Consider the following 17,887-nt stretch of genomic DNA (forward strand, 5'->3'; position numbering starts at 1 on the left):
TTGCGTAATCAGTTGCAGTGTCATGAACTGTGCCCAGATCCATCCACAGGATGTTTCATGCCTTGTACAACTTAGAAGATTAAAAAAAGTTTGGGGACCATTTAATGTTCGATATAATCTTTTTAGGAAATACTAGTGATTGTCTTACTGCTGTCTCTAACATCATGTCCTCCCTCTATCTGAAACTGGAGCTGTCAAAAACTGAACTTCTTGTGTTTCCTCCCTAATGTGCCTATGCCCGACATTGCCATTTTCATATGTGGTTCCTCCATTACTCCCCAGCAACATGCCCGCTGCCTTGGGGTCATCCTTGATTCCGAGTTTTCATTCTCCTCCCACATCCGATCACTGGCTCGCTCTTGTTATTTGCACCTCAAAAACATTTCTAGAATTCGCCCTTTTCTTACTTTGGACTCTGCAAAAACTCTCACTGTTTCTCATATTCTCATCTGGACTATTGTAACTCTCTACTAATCGGCCTCCCTCTTACCAAACTCTCCCCGCTCCAATCTGTCCTGAATGCTGCAGCCAGGATCATATTTCTCACCAACTGTTACACCGATGCCTCTACCTTGTGCCAGTCATTACACTGGTTACCCATCCACTCCAGAATCCAGTACAAAACTATTACCCTCATCCACAAAGCACTCCATGGCTCAGCACCACCCTACATCTCCTCCCTGGTCTCAGTCTACCACCCTACCCTGTGCCCTCTGTTCTGCTAATGACCTGAAGTTAGCATCCTCAGTAGTCAGATCCTCCCACTCACGTCTCCACGACTTTTCACGTGCTGCGACAATTCTTTGGAATGCACTACTCAGGTTAATACGATTAAACCCCAATCTACACTGTTTTAAGCCTGGCCTAAAAACGCTTCAGACTGGCCTACCTTCTCAATGCTTTAGCCTAACTAGCTCTGTGTTGCCTCTGTTTTTACCACAACCAGGTTTCTCGCATCATGTTCTCATACACTTTATGCATTTAATAGCTCTCTGTGTCTGTACTGTTACATACTTAGGCTGTTATCCAGTTCATGCAGCTATAATAATAATAATAATAATCTTTATTTTTATATAGCGCTAACATATTCCGCAGCGCTTTACAGTTTTGCACACATTATCATCACTGTCCCCGATGGGGCTCACAATCTAGAATTCCTATCAGTATGTTTTTGGAATGTGGGAGGAAACCGGAGTGCCCGGAGGAAACCCACGCAAACACGGAGAGAACATACAAACTCTTTGCAGATGTTGTCCTGGGTGGGATTAGAACCCAGGACCCCAGCGCTGCAAGGCTGCTGTGCTAACCACTGAGCCACTGTGCTGCCCGTGCTGCAGCTTTACATGAACACCCGACTCTTACACTATGGCTGGTCTGAACAACTAAGCAATTGTTACCATCCACCTTTCGTGCCTCCCCTTTTCCTCATAGATTGTAAGCTTATGAGCAGGGCCCTCATTCCTCTTGGTATCTGTCTTGATCTATGTGCTTATTGTTATGCTGTAATGTCTATTGTATGTACAAGTTCCCTCTAAAATGTAAAGTACTGCGGAATATGTCTGCGCTATAGAAATAAAATTACTATTATTATTATATACTTACCTTGTAATGTCTTCACATCCTGTTCCGTCCAAATGTGTCCGGATCCCATAATTCCACACGGTGGAAGTTCACCTACCTCCATATTGGGACACCCAAGTGCTGGGCGTCTCAATATGGAAACTGCTGATGGTGCCAGCCTCTTGCGTGGTACCACCAGCGGAACACCGTCACACCGCAAACACACACGCGCACACACACACACACTGTATACACCGTACGCCGCCTCCTGCGCGGTACCACCAACGCAACACCGTCGCGAACACGCCTCCGGGATCAGCCGAATGATTCACTGACCGCCGCCATCTTTGTACAGGAGGAGCGCATGCGCAGTTTTAATGTGACCGTCGCTATCTGTCTGAACAATGATGGCGGTGGTCTTATTTACTGCACCTGCGTGGAATTCAGTGGTGGAGAGAGCAGACAAGGGGGAGAGCACATGGGGTGCACAGGTCAAAAAAGTGATGACATGAGAGGAGAAGACAGCAGATGAGGGAGAGAGAAAGCGCACAGGGGTGAGAGAGACAGAGCACAGGGGGGAGACAGCTCAAACGGGACAGCACATGAGGGGAGAACACAGCACAGGAAGGAGAGAGACCGCAGACAAGGCGAGTAGCCCATGGAGTAGACAGGTCAAAGAAGAGAGCACAGACGGGAGAAGTCAGCACATGGGGAAAGAGAGTGGATAGGTGGGTGAGCACATGGGGGGGAAATTCTCAACACTGCAAAGCCTGCCCCCATCGTGACATTACTGCCCTCCCGATGCGATAGCATCAGGCCTCCATCTAGTTTTTATAATAATTAGTGATTTTTTACAGGATGTCTGGAAGTAACACCATTGCATCTTTTGCATTTGCTGTGATTGTGCCATACACCCTTTACTTCTAAGCCATGATATTAAAGAACTACATTATCATACTGCTTTACTTTTTTTTTATTTTTTACTTTTTGATGACGCTTCAGTTGAGAATCCGAGTGCATTCTGGGATACTGACACGAAGCATCATCAGAGCTGTAGCCCCTGCCCCCTCCCTGAAAGGAAGCGCCATCAGTGACGCTCGTTTCATGGGCTTCGCTGGTCCCAGCACAGCGCTGTCTCCTGCACGGGTAACAGTTTACTTTTCTGAAATACCTTCCAAAAAGTTCAACATTTGTCTCGTCGGTCCACAGAGCATTCTCCCAAAAGATTTGGTGATCATCAAGATGTTTTCTGGCAAAGCTAATAGATATATTTATATATATTTTATATAAATATAAAATATTTATATTATATTTATATTCTTATTGCTCAGCAGTAGTTTTCGTCTTGGAACTCTGCCATTCAGGCCATTTTTGCCCAGTCTCTTTCTCATGGTGGAGACATGAACACTGACCTTAACTGAGGCAAGTGAGGCCTGCAGTTCTTTAGATGTTGTTATGGGTTTTTTTTTGTGACCTCTTGATGAGTCGTCACTGCACTCTTGGGGTAATTTTGGTCAGCCAGCCAGTCCTGTGAAGGTTCACCACTGTTCCATGTTTTCACCATTTGTGGATAATGGGTCTCATTGTGGTTTTCTAGAGTCCCAAAGCTTTAGAAAGGGCTTTACAACCTTTTTTCCAGACTGATAGATCTCAATTACTTTGTTTTACATTTGTTCCAGCATTTCTTTGGATCTCAACATGATGTCTAGCTTTTGAGGATCTTTTGGTCTGCTTCACTTTGTCAGGCAGGTACTATTTAAGTGAATTCTTGATTGAGAACAGGTGTGGCTGTATCCAGGCCTGGCTGTAGCTAGGGAATTTGAACTCGTCTTTCCAAAGATGTGATAATTCACAGTTAATTTATGTTTTTTTTTTTGTTTTGTTTTGTCTTTTGAGGGGGTGGGGGGCAATCAGTTTTTCACACATGGCCCTGTAGGTTTGGATTTATTTTACCTTTAATAATCAAGACTTCATTTAAAAACTTCATTTTGTGTTTACTTGTTATCTTTGTCTAATATTTCAGTTTGGCGATCTGAAGCATTCAAGTGTGACAAACATGCACAAAATAGGAAATCAGGGAGGGGGCAAACTCTTTTTTACACAACTGTATATCACCCATCTTGGTATATATGTCACTAATCCTGCCTGGATCCCATCCTGGTATATATATCCCCCATCCAGGTACAGTGACATGTAAAAGTTTGGGCACCCCTGGTCAAAATTACTGTAATTGTGAACAGTTAAGCAAGTTGAAGATGAAATGATCTTTAACCCCTTAGTGACAGAGCCAATTTGGTACTTAATGACCAGGCCAATTTTTGCAATTCTGACCACTGTCACTTTATGAGGTTATAACTCTGGAACGCTTCAACGGATCCCGCTGATTCTGAGATTGTTTTTTCGTGACATATTGTACTTCATGTTAGTGGTAACATTTCTTCGATATTACTTGCGATTATTTATGAAAAAACGGAAATATGGCGAAAATTTTTAAAATTTTGCAATTTTCAAACTTTGTATTTTTATGCCCTTAAATCAGAGAGATATGTCACGAAAAATAGTTAATAAATAACATTTCCCACATGTCTACTTTACATCAGCACAATTTTGGAAACAAAATTTTTTTTTTGTTAGGGAGTTATAAGGGTTAAAAGTTGACCAGCAATTTCTCATTTTTACAACACCATTTTTTTTTAGGGACCACATCACATTTGAAGTCATTTTGAGGGGTCTATATGATAGAAAATAATGAAGTGTGACACCATTCTAAAAACTACACCCCTCAAGGTTCTCAAAACCACATTCAAGAAGTTTATTAACCCTTTACGTGCTTCACAGGAACTGAAACAATGTGTAAGGAAAAAATGAACATTTAACTTTTTTTTGCAAACATCTTAATTCAGAACCATTTTTTTTATTTTCACAAGTGTAAAAACAGAAATGTAACCATAAATTTTGTTATGCAATTTCTCCTGAATACGCCAATACCCCATATGTGGGGGTAAACCACTGGTAGGGCGCACCGCAGAACTTAGAAGTGAAGGAGCGCCGTTTTACTTTTTCAATGTTGAATTGGCTGGAATTGAGATTGGACGCCATGTCGCGTTTGGAGAGCCCCTGATGTGCCTAAACAGTGGAAACCCCCCACAAGTGACACCATTTTGGAAACTAGACCCCTTAAGGAACTTATCTAGATGTGTGGCGAGCACTTTGAACCCCCATGTGCTTCACAGAAGTTTATAACGTAGAGCCGTGGAAAAAAAAATCGCATTTTTTCTACAAAAATGATCTCTTTGCCCACAAATTTTTATTTTCACAAGGGTAACAGGAGAAATTAGACCACTAAAGTTGTTGTGCAATTTCTCCTGAGTACATCAATACCCAATATGTGGGGATAAACCACTGTTTGGGCGCACCGCAGAGCTTGGAAGAGAAAGAGTGCCGTTTTACTTTTTCAATGTAGAATTGGCTGGAATTGAGATCGGACGCCATGTCGCGTTTGGAGAGCCCCTGATGTGCCTAAACAGTAGAAATCCCCCACAAGTGACCCCATTTTGGAAACTAGACCCCCCCATGGAACTTATCTAGATGTGTGGTGAGAACCTTGAATGCCCAAGTGCTTCACAGAAGTTTATAATGCAGAGCCGTGAAAATAAAAAATATTTTTTTTTTCCACAAAAAAGATTTTTTAGCCCCCAAGTTTTTATTTTCACTAGGGTAACAAGAGAAATTGGACCCCAAAAGTTGTTGTCCAATTTGTCCTGAGTATGCTGGTACCCCATATGTGGGGGTAAACCACTGTTTGGGCGCACGGCAGAGCTCGGAAGGAAGGAGCGCCGTTTTGGAATGCAGACTTTGATAGAATGGTCTGCGGGTATTATGTTGCGTTTGCAGAGCCCCTGATGTACCTAACCAGTAGAAACCCTCCACAAGTGACCCCATTTTGGAAACTAGACCCCCCAAGGAACTTATCTAGATGTGTGGTGAGAACTTTGAATGCCCAAGTGCTTCACAGAAGTTTAGAATGCAGAGTCGTGAAAATAAAAAATATTTTTTTTTCCACAAAAAAGATATTGTAGCCCCCAAGTTTTTATTTTCACAAGGGTAACAGGAGAAATTGGACTGCAATAGTTGTTGTCCAATTTATCCCGAGTACGCTGATGTGCCATATGTGGGGGTAAACCACTGTTTGGGCGCACGGCAGAGCTCGGAAGGGAAGGAGCGCCTTTTTGGAATGCAGACTTTGATAGAATGGTCTGTGGGCATTATGTTGCGATTGCAGAGCCCCTGATGTACCTAAACTGTAGTAACCCCCCACAAGTGACCCCATTTTGGAAACTAGACCCCCCAAGGAACTTATCTAGATGTGTGGTGAGAACTTTGAATGCCCAAGTGCTTCACAGAAGTTTAGAATGCAGAGTCGTGAAAATAAAAAATATTTTTTTTTTCACAAAAAAGATATTGTAGCCCCCAAGTTTTTATTTTCACAAGGGTAACAAGAGAAATTGGACCCCAGAAGTTGTTGTCCAATTTATCCCGAGTACGCTGATGCCCCATATGTGGGGGTAAACCACTGTTTGGGCGCACGGCAGAGCTCGGAAGGGAAGGAGCGCCTTTTTGGAATGCAGACTTTGATAGAATGGTCTGTGGGCATTATGTTGCGATTGCAGAGCCCCTGATGTACCTAAACTGTAGTAACCCCCACAAGTGACCCCATTTTGGAAACTAGACCCCCCAAGGAACTTATCTAGATGTGTGGTGAGAACTTTGAATGCCCAAGTGCTTCACAGAAGTTTAGAATAAAGAGTCGTGAAAATAAAAAATAAAAAATTTTTCACAAAAAAGATATTGGAGCCCCCAAGTTATTATTTTCACAAGGGTAACAAGAGAAATTGGACCCCAGAAGTTGTTGTCCAATTTATCCCGAGTATGCTGATGCCCCATATGTGGGGGTAACCCACTGTTTGGGCGCACGGCAGAGCTCAGAAGGGAGGGAGCACCATTTGACTTTTTGAGCGCAAAATTGGCTGTCGTGTTTGGAGACCCCCTGATGTACCTAAACAGTGGAAACCCCCCAATTCTAGCTCCAACCCTAACCCCAACACACCCCTAACCCTAATCCCAACCTGATCCATAATCCTAATCACTAACCCTAACCATAATCACAACCCTTACCCCAAAACAACCCTAATGTCAACCCTAACCATAACCCTAATCAAAACCCTAAATCCAACACACCCCTAATCCTAATCTCAACCCTAACCTCAAACCTAACCCTAATCCCAATACACCCCTAATCACAACCCTAACCTTAACCCTAATCCCAAACCTAACCCTAATCCCAAGCGTAACCCTAATGCCAACCCTAACCCTAATACCAACCCTAATCCAAACCCTAACCCTAATCCCAGCTCTAACCCTAACTTTAGCCCCAACCCTAGCCCTAACTTTAGCCCCAACCCTAACCCTAGCCCTAAGGCTACTTTCACACTTGCGTCGTTTGGCATTCCGTCGCAATCTGTCGTTTTGGACAAGAAACGGATCCTGCAAATGTGCCCGCAGGATGCGTTTTTTGCCCATAGACTTGTATTGCCGACGGATCGTGACGGATGGCCACACGTCGCGTCCGTCGTGCACTGGATCAGTTGTGTTTTGGCGGAGCGTCGGCACAAAAAAACGTTCAATGAAACGTTTTTTTGTACGTCGCATCCGCCATTTCTGACCGCGCCTGCGTGGCCGTAACTCCGCCCCCTCCTCCCCAGGACATAGATTGGGCAGCGGATGCGTTGAAAAACTACAGCTGCTGCCCACGTTGTGCACAATTTTCACAACGTGCGTCGGTATGTCGGGCCGACGCATTGCGACGGCCCCGTACCGACGTAAGTGTGAAAGAAGCCTAACCCTAAATTTAGCCCCAACCCTAACCCTAAATTTAGCCCTAACCCTAAATTTAGCCCCAACCCTAACCCTAAATTTAGCCCCAACCCTAGCCCTAGCCCTAACCCTACCCCTAACCCTACCCCTAACCCTACCCCTAGCCCTAACCCTAGCCCTAACCCTACCCCTAACCCTACCCCTAACCCTAACCCTAATTTTAGCCCCAACTGCTGTTCTCCTGCCGGCCGGCAGATGGAGACAGATGGCGGGCGCACTGGGCATGCGTCCGCCATGTTCTTCTGCCGGCGGCCAGGAGGAGCAGCAAGAGGATCCAGGGACCTAGGTGAGTATGCTAGGGTCCCCGAATCCCCCTATTTCTCTGTCCTCTGATGTGCGATCACATCAGAGGACAGAGAATTACACTTTACTTTTTTTTTTTTTTTTTTGCGGTCGCCGGTAAACAGTTAATTACCGGCGATCGCAAAACAGGGGTCGGTAATACCGACCCCGATCATGCTCTTTGGGGTCTCGGCTACCCCCGGCAGCCGAGACCCCAAAGATTCTCCCGGTGCTGGCCGGCGGGCGCACTGCGCATGCGCCCGCCATTTTGAAGATGGCGGCGCCCACCGGGAGACACGAGGAGCATCGGGGGAGCTAGGTGAGTATTGGGGGGCCACCTGGGACCCCTTTTCTCTGTCCTCCGATGTGCGATCACATCGGAGGACAGAGAAATTAAAAGGAGATCGCTTTTTTTTTTTTTTTTTTTTTGCGATCGCCGGTAAACGGTTAATTACCGGCGATCGCAAATGCGGGGTGGGTTAAAAACCCCCCGAATCATGTTCTCTGGGGTCTCGGCTACCCCCGGCAGCCGAGACCCCGGAGAAAATCGGCCTCTGGGGGGCGCTATGGACTTTTTCCACAGCGCCGTTAATTAACGGCGCTGTGGTTTAAGTACCCTTAGCGGCCGCCGTTAAAAGGCGTATCAGCGGTCGCTAAGGGGTTAAAAGGCCTTTAATTAAAGATGGCACATTTCCTTTGTATTTTAGGCAACAACAAAAAATTATATATATATAGTAATTTTTTTCATTTTACAAATTACAAAAAGGAAAATGGACCAATGCAAACGTTTGAGCACTCTTGAAGATTTGTGTGCTCAGATAACTTTGACCAAGGTTGCATACCTTAGTTAGCCTGTCAGGGATATGGCTTGTTCACTGTCATCATTAGAAAAGGCCAGGTGATGCAAGCTTTATAAAAGCACAGCCTCCTCTAAACTTGTGCTAAAAAAACGCAGCCATGGGTTCTTCAAAGTTGCAGCCAAGCACTCTGAAAATGAAAATGGTGGAGGCTCACAAATCAGGAGAAGGCTATAAGAATATAGCAAAGCGTTTTCAAGTTACCCTTTCTTCAGTCTGAAATGTAATTAAGAGATGGCAATTAACAGGAACAGTGGAGGGCAAGATAGGGTCTGGAAGATAAAGCAAAATGTCAGTGATAGCTGCTCATAGCATTGCTAGAGAGGCAAATCAGAACCACTGCCTGACTGCAAAAGACCTTCAGAAAGATTTAGCAGACTCTGGATTTGTGGTACATTGTTCTAGTGTTCAGAGACACTTGTACAAATATGGCCTTCAGCAGCAGAGATTAAGCAAGCTCTCCAGACGGACAGTGAGTGTGCAGAGCACCGCACACCCGACTAAACATAAGACCACGTGCGTGCAAAGAAGCGTGGGCCAGTTACAGGACATTGAAGTGCTGTTCCCTTTGCTAGCTAGCACGCATCATGTCACGGTCAGCACAGAGGCTTCTGGATCTTTTCCCGCTTTGATTGCATGGACTTATGGACTGGGGGCTCAGCGAGTAAAACCGGAGACTGCCCGCTGCCGCTAGAAGATGGATCGCTAACCTTGGACCCCATCAGAGGACCCTACTCCGGCCACTGCCAGTACTGCATACATGACCGAATCATCTGCAGTGGAGGATCATAAGGACACGATAAGTTTGATAATTAGACTGCTGTCATCTGATATTTGCTTTTTTTTTTCAAATTTAACTGTTTATCTCCCTGCGAGGAGTTTTCTCCTTTATGTTAATTAAATTGTTATATTGTTAACCCCTGCTCTCTCTCCCTTGCGTCACTGCATCCCGCAACCTGCTTACAGGGACATCAACACGTTTCAGGTGACTACGCAACCTTAATCAAGATGAGCAGAGCCAGCTCTAGGGTCAGGCAGACCAGGCAGCTGCCTAGGGCCCCCAATCCTCCAGGGGCCCCCAGTCAGTGGCCACTATGTGACTTGTAAGAGGGGCCCGGCGCTGACCCCACGCTTCACGCATGCAACTAATCGTCATCATAGATGCCGATACAGGTGAAAGCAGTCTGGAGGAGAGAGTGTCAGATGATGCTCCCTCTCCCATCATTCCCCCTCTGCTTGTGACTCAGCGAAAGCATGATGTGTTGATTTCATCGTGCGCCACGCTGTGCCAGCAGTGGAGCTGATGAGAAGCGTTCCAGAAGCCAGAGCAGCAGGGGAACAGTGAGAGGTAAGTATTGTGTGTGTGTATTATTGTGTGTTTCTGTATGTTTATGCATTATACTGTGTGTGTGTGTGTGTGTGTATATGCATTATAGTGTCGAGGGGCTGCATTATACTGTGTGTATATGCATTATAGTGTGTGGCTGCATTATACTATGAGTGGGGGGCTGTATTATACTGTGCCAGGGGGCTGTATTATACTGTGTGTGAGGGAGGCTGCATTATAATGTGTGTGTGGCTGCATTATACTCTGAGGGGGCTGCATTATACTGTGTGTGGGGGGGCTTCCCTATTCTGTATGTGGCTGCATTATACTCATTATACATTATACTCATTATACTTAAGGGCAGCACGGTGGCGCAGTGGTTAGCACAGCAGCCTTGCAGCGCTGGGGTCCTGGGTTCTAATCCCACCCAGGACAACATCTGCAAAGAGTTTGTATGTTCTCTCCGTGTTTGCGTGGGTTTCCTCCGGGCACTCCGGTTTCCTCCCACATTCCAAAGACATACTGATAGGAATTCTAGATTGTGAGCCCAATCGGGGACAGTGATGATAATGTGTGCAAAACTGTAAAGCGCTGCGGAATATGTTAGCGCTATATAAAAATAAAGATTATTATTATTATTATTATTACTCTGAAGGGCCTGCATTATACTCTGTTTGGCTGCATTTTAGTCTGAGGGGGCTGCATTATACTGTGTGGTGGGATTGTACTATACTGTGTGTGTGTGGGGGGAGCTGCATTATACTGTGCGTGTGCACGGCCTGCATTATACTATGTGTGCTGGCGGCATTATACGCTAAGAGGGGCTACATTATACTGTGTGTGTTGTTGTGAATTCCGCTCTTGGGCTCCCTCCGGTGGTTGTAAGTGGCACTTTTGTGAGTTCTGCTCTTGGGCTCCCTCCGGTGGTTTTAAGTGGAATGGCTGCTCCTTGGATTTAGCAGTCTGCAGCTGCTTCCACTGATTGTCTTTCTGCTCGGCTATTTATGCCTGGCTCTTCCCTTCAGCCAGTGCCACATGTCAATGGTTCCTGGTTGGATTCACATCTTTGCTTGGATTTCCCTGATATCCTGAGCAGTTCAGCAAAGATAAGTCCTTGCTTTGCTCTTTTCTGTCCACATGTTGTGGACTTATTTGTTCTGTGCATTCTATGTTTTGTCCATCTTGTCAGTATGGATTAATTCAGTTAAGCTGGAAGCTCTGGGAAGCAGATTTACCCTCCACACCTTTAGTCAGGTGTGGAGATTTTTGTAAACTCTGTGTTGATTTTTGTAGTTTTTAATACTGACCGCACAGTATTCTATCCTGTCTTATCTATCTAGCTAGACTGGCCTCCTGTGCTACATCCTGGTTTCATTCTGTGTATGTCTTTTCCCTCTCCACTCACAGTCATTACTTGTGGGGGGCTATCTATCCTTTGGGGATTTTCTCTGAGGCAAGATAGTTTTCCTGTTTCTATCTTCTAATTCTCAGGCTGTGACGAGGTGCCTAGGGAGTGACAGGAGCATCCCACGGCTACTTCTAGTGTTGTGTTGAGCCTAGGGACTGCGGTCAGTACAGGTACCACCTCCTTCAGAGCTCGTCCCATGTTGCTCCTAAACCACCAGTTCATAACAGTGTGTGGGGCTGCAGTATACTCTCAGGGTAGCTGCAGTATACTCTGATGGGGGCTGCATTATACACTATCAATGACCATGGGGAGTGCATTATACTATGTGTACTATATGGGACCTGCATTATACTGTATCAAGGACTATCTATCCCCATCATTCTTTCTCAGCTGGTGTAAAGAAACTTGGGAAAAAGCGTCAAACGACTTCATTATTGTTGATTACACTCGTTTAATGGTCTGAACTCAGCGCATGTAAATGCAACTGTTTGTGTGATAGTGCGATATGTGACCATTTGAGGCCCCACTTTGGCTAAAACCGGCCCTAATGATGAGCCATCATCATGATTAATGTGCGTAATCACCTGAAACGCGTCCCATGTCATGTAAGCTGTGCTGCTGACTTTGTAGTCTTCCGAGCATTTTGTGAATAAAATATATCCACAGTCAGTTAAGCTTGGATCCTTGCGTTTTGTGATTGCTTGTAATGCAGCGACTTCCAAGCTCCAAATGCCTTCAGGATGTCTTCAGCAGTGAGCTGGATTTAATCTGGTCTTCAAGATTCTAAAAACTTTTTTGTCCAAGCCCTTGTCCTTCAGTAAAAACACCAATGACTTTCTGGTGCATGTAACTTTTTTTTCTTTGATATGTTTATGGCTGTTTCTATCCCAGCAGTGACGTTATTGCGAGCACTAAATAAAACTAATCACCCAAGTAAGAAAGTAATCCGCACCGCTAGGTACCGCTGTAGCCGAATGCGTTTATAAGATGTATAGCTATGCGGCAGGTATATTACACCTGAGACTTTGGGTGCCCACCAGGAAAGCAACAGAATTGAAAGTCCTTGTATAAAGAAAAAAGCAGATGGCACTCACCAGTCTTGAAAATCCATCCTTTATTGAAAAATGGTTAAAACATCTTTAACGCGAGAATGTGAGATGGAGTGTGCGAGTGACGACGGCCGTTTAACGCTGTTGCGCCTCTACGGGTCAAACTGCCGTCATCACTCGTACACTCCATTCAAGACTGGTGAGTGCCACCTACGTCTTTCTTTATACAAGGACTAAATAAAACTAAGCTAACATGGAGAGCTGGCTTTTCTTTTCTACAATTATAGAAAGCACTTATGATATAAAATGAAGCCACATTTGTTTTCCATTACATTATAAACTGGATTATCTTGTGTCTTTAGGGATTTCGAGCTCATCAGCTGCATAATGTCCTCGAAGACCCTGGAACAGCGGATCTTACAGCAGATGTCGATTTTAGCTTCTTGAAAAGAATAGTTGGAAATTCTGTTGTCTCCCTAGGCCCTATTGAACAACAAGAGTTTTTGAAGAACATGGGAATTGATGTAAGAATGAAGGTATGTCTGACTTAATGTTTTCTGTCTCCAGCACGGTCAGATTTTGTTTTGTGATTAGTGAAAAAGAATTATAGGATATAGTCAGTTAAATGTCATACGGTCACAGTGGGGTATGCAGCGGGCTCAGGAACTGATCCCGCACCATACCTGGCAGATGCCGACTTTGTTATATAGTCATCATGTTCCTGTAACACCAGCGGCCACAGCTAGCTCTGATCTCTGTTGTTAACCATTTAAATGTCACTGTCAATCACTGAATTTAAATGGCTAACTTGCCAATTTCTGCGTGCACCAACACCCATGGCACCCTCCTCCCCATGAGGTGACCGTGGGGTACCAGTGACATACCATGGCAGCAGGGGACTTGGTGAAGGATCCCATGGTGGCCATGATGGTCTTCCTATCCACAGAATGGCAATTTTGCTATATGCTGCAATACAGTAGTATTGCTGAATACAGTGTAAGGCTTCTTTCACACTAGCGTCGGAATCTCCCCGACGCATTGCGACGGGGAGAGATTCCGACGCTAGCGTTTGCTGCATTGCACAATGGAGGCAGCGGATGCATTTTTCCGGCGCATCCACTGCCCCAATGTAAGGTGCGGGGAGGTGGAGGCGGAGTTCCGACCGCGCATGCGCGGTCGGAAAAAGCGGTCCGTCGGGAGAAAAAAACGTTACATGTAGGGTTTTTTTCTCCCGACGGTCCGCAAAAGCACGACGCATCCGTCGCAAGACGGATGCGAAGTGTGGCAATCCGTCGCAAATGCGTCGTCAATAGAAGTGTATGGGGAAAAAGAGAGAGAGAGAGAGAAAAAAAAATAAAAAATCCCATTGACTTTGCATAGGGTTTCGGTCGATCCTCGACTTTTCGCCACAGTCGGCCGATTTCACTCGACTCGACTTTTGAGATAGTCGGGTTTCGCGAAACCCGACTCGACCCTAAAAAAGTCAAGGTCGCTCAACCCTAGTAGTCGGGTTTCGCGAAACCCGACTCGACCCTAAAAAAGTCAAGGTCGCTCAACCCTAGTCACCACGCTTTTCCCATTTAAAGAAATAAATGTTTGTACTGTTACATCTGTAAGAGTTTGATCAATCAACATTTAAAATTATTTAAATCAGAGGTGTCAAACTGCATTCCTCGAGGGCCGCAAACCATGCGGGTTTTCATGATTTCCTTAGCTTTGCACAAGGTGCTGGAATCATTATGTGTGTAGGTGATTAAATGATCACCTGTGCAGTACAAGGAAATCCTGAAAACATGACCTGTTTGCAGCCCTCGAGGAATGCAGTTTGACACCTCTGATTTAAATCATATATTAACCCCCCCCCCCCAAAAAAAAAAAAATGAATCAAAACACTAGAATTGCCTCAGTGTGAGGATTCACATGTCTAAAGTCACATAGAGTGCTGCAGACTTGTAGCCTAAGGCTGGACAACGCCTTTAAAAAAACCAACATTTTCTGGTAGAAGTTAAATGAGCTATCCAGTCTTATATCAGTAAAGCCTACACAGATTTCTGTTTGCCGGTTGATCGGCATGAGGATTAGCTCTGTTATCATAGAACTGATGATTTCTGTATACTTATTTTGAAAATCGGGCTCAAAATGACTGTATAATAATTTCCGTTTTTCTTGCCCAATATTGAAATTTAAATCTTTTTGTGTCCAGGACATGTAGCCTTTCCGATATTGATTTTCAGAATAGGCAGAGACTGCTCCAGGAGATCGATTTAAAATGTATGAAGTTAATCTTGTGAGATCTGGTGGCAGACTCACCTTAAGCTTTACTTACACAAGACTGGACAACCCCTTTAACCAGAAAATGTGACTGTGCAATAGTAATTCATCTCTTCAAGACATTTTGTGTTCAGTGAGAGATATTAGCTTTGAAGATAGGTTTAGGCTGCACTTTTTGCCTGGATTTTTGAAATCTGCAACATGTGAACGCAGTCTTATGGTGCTGCAGTGCGTCGCTTGCAGAGCCTACAGTGAACCCTCCTATGCTTGTGTCATAATGCTTCAGTTGTATGGTCCGAAATGTATTTCATTCTATCATTCAGTAGTAATATGTGATATATGTATATTGTTTCAGGTTCTTCTGGAAAACAATAAAGATGTGACTACTCGACAACATTTAATACGGAGCTATGATGTTCTGATGAATCCATGTAAAATGGGACAGCGATTCAAGTTTTTTTCCTTACTTCCACATAGTCGATTGGAAAGAAGTAGTTCGACAGTAGATATTCACCCAGTAGCCGGATTTACCCAATTACAATTCCATTGACTCGATAACATCACTATAGTAAATTTATTTTCTGAACTGTTTTAAGTTTTTTGTTTTAAAATAGTACTTTATTTAAGGCTCGATTTCACAACACCTTGTGCTCTAAGTTACTGGTTAATTTAGATCAATCAATCAATGTACTTTGCCTTTTAAATATGTAAATATCTGAAGTTTGACAAAAATGTACAAATATTTGACATTTTCAAATTCTGAATTTTTAAACCCTTATACGAGACATCACACAACATATTACATAAATTTTACAGTGTCTACTTTACATCAGCATCATTTTTTAAACTTCCTTTTATTTTGTTATGATGTTAAAGGGAATCTGTCATTAGATTTTTGCCATCTAAGGCCCCTTTCACACATCAGTTTTTTTGCCATCAGTCGCAATCCGTCGCATTTTGAAAAAAAAGACGGATCTGTCGCAGATTGTGAAAAACTGATGCGACTGAGTCGTTTTTTCGCCGGATCAGACTAGCTGATTCGGTTAATTGGATCCTAAAAAAAAGTCGGAGCATGCTCCGTTTAAAAAAAACGGAATCTGTCGCAAGATTCCTTCACTTGATGGATGCAAAACCATAGGCTTCCGTTCTAGCAAGCGACGGATCCGTCGCTGTCCATTTTTTCGACGGACACAAAAATGTTACTTTGTCTGTCTCCGGCCACCGGAATAGACAATTTTCAACAGATCCGGCGAACGACAGATGAAACGTGAGGCCATCCGTCGCTAATACAAGTCTATAAGAAAAAAAGTGATCCGGCGGTATCAGTTGCTGGATCTGTTTTTTTCAATATTTGACGGATTGCGACTGATGGCAAAAAACTGATGTGTGAAAGGGGCCTAAGGCTACTTTCACACTAGCGTCGTACGACGCACGTCGCAATGTGTCGTTTTGTAGAAAAAACGCATCCTGCAAAGTTGTCTGCAGGATGCGTTTTTTCCCCATAGACTAACATTAGCGACGTATTGCCACACGTCGCAACCGTCGTGCGACGGTTGCGTCGTGTTGTGGCGGACGTTTTCTTGGTTGCCGCGACATTGCATTAAAATCAAAAGAATGTATCTGCACCAAAATGGTATCACCAAAAACACCAGCTCGGCACGCAAAAAATAAGCTCTAAACCGACCCCAGATCATGAAAAATGGAGACACTACGGGTATCGGAAAAAGGCGCAATTTTTTTTTTTTTTTTTAGCAAAATTTTGATTTTTTTTTTCACCAGTTAAATAAAAAATAACCTAGACATGTTTGGTATCTATGAACTCGTAATGATCTGAGAAATCATCATGGCAGGTCAGTTTTAGCATTTAGTGAAGATAGCAAAAAAGCCTAGCAAAAAACACACATGGGATTGCACTTTTTTTGCAATTTCACAACATTTCCCATTTTCTAGTACACGAGATGGTAAAACCAATAATTTAGTTCAAAAGTACAACTCGTCCCGCAAAAAATAAGCCCTCACATGGCCATATTGATGGAAAAATAAAAAAAGTTATGGCTCTGGGAAAGAGGGGAGAGAAAAACTAACACGGAAAAACGGAAAATCCCAAAGTCATAAAGGGGTTAAAGGGAGACAGCCTCCTTCCTTTAAATATGGCAATCCTGTACCGGAAAGCATAGTTTCACTGGGGAAAACAACAGGGGGCTTCTCTTTTGCCCTGACAGAACGCGGAACAGTCCTTTTAGTATACGGTGCAAAGGCACCACAAACGCAACTGTTCAGTCTCTTCAACGGCACGCGCCTCGCACCGCTCCAATAGTATCAGGTTCCCTTTCCTGGTCCCGGGTCAGGAGTGACTCTGCGGCCGCAGCAGTCACAGGTTGACTCGGAGAGGCAGGGTTGGCAGGAGACTGGGAGGCAGGAACATCACGGACACTCGACCGTGCCAAGCTCGAGTCCGCACTTTGTGCTATCTCCTGGGTGCATAGGGCCACCGTGAAATAACCCCGTGGGCAATGCTCTTTGTAAAAGGAGACCCAGTTCCCTTTTTCCAGGGGTCTCCCAAATTTAACATAGGCCGCGTTCAAGTAGACCTTATGATGGGTCTCGACCTCACGAATGAAGCTGTAGCCTCGGCCTGTTTCCACATAAGTAAGCTGGCCATAGGTGCGGCGACCAGTCATAACGCCACCTCCTGGCTGGCGTAATTCGGCCACACCTCCTTCTCTTTTCTATATCTGCTCCACTACATTGGCCATCCAGGCCAGCTGATCGGGGGAAGGAAAGGGTCCATCATTGATGTGAGCGTGACATGCGGTTGCTCCCTGGCACGCCTGTGTGTTTGTGACATGCCTCCCCTCTAACACCCGGCGAGCTGTCGTACGCCTCCGGACCTCCGACTCGTCTCTCACAGGTCGGTCGGTTGCGGCAGGGGGGAACGATTTGTGTCGGGCTCTGGGAGCGGACGAAGGGGACAGGGCATGGGTCAAGGCTCACCGCCTCGAGTCGGCATCTCCGGTTCACGTCTTCTCCGCGTCCACTGCATCCTTCCGCGGAGGTGGAGGTAGTTCCGGCTCCAGGTTTGCTTCTGGTTCAGGCCCCTCTGGAGTTGTCTCTGGTTCCGGTCCCCGCTGAGTTAACAACTTTGGTTCCGGGCAACGAGGTTCCTCCTCCAGGCACTGCAAAGCTGGCTCCGCAAGGT

At 44.8% G+C, this 17,887-nt stretch overlaps 1 protein-coding gene across 4 annotated transcripts in view; it reads left to right on the top strand.

Annotated features, from left to right (window-relative positions):
* Positions 1 to 15,283, top strand: part of NDUFAF7 (NADH:ubiquinone oxidoreductase complex assembly factor 7) — a 75,701-nt gene extending 60,418 nt beyond the window's left edge. For all 4 annotated transcript variants that reach the window (XM_069769470.1, XM_069769472.1, XM_069769468.1 and 1 more), the window contains 2 exons: positions 12,780 to 12,953; positions 15,044 to 15,283. In XM_069769470.1, coding sequence (XP_069625571.1) covers positions 12,780 to 12,953; positions 15,044 to 15,238 — 369 coding nt within the window. In that variant the 3' untranslated portion in view covers positions 15,239 to 15,283. The remainder of the gene's footprint in view (positions 1 to 12,779; positions 12,954 to 15,043) is intronic.
* Positions 15,284 to 17,887: the final 2,604 nt, after the last annotated feature.

This window comes from Ranitomeya imitator, chromosome 5 (assembly GCF_032444005.1).
Source record: "Ranitomeya imitator isolate aRanImi1 chromosome 5, aRanImi1.pri, whole genome shotgun sequence".
NCBI lineage: Eukaryota > Metazoa > Chordata > Amphibia > Anura > Dendrobatidae > Ranitomeya > Ranitomeya imitator.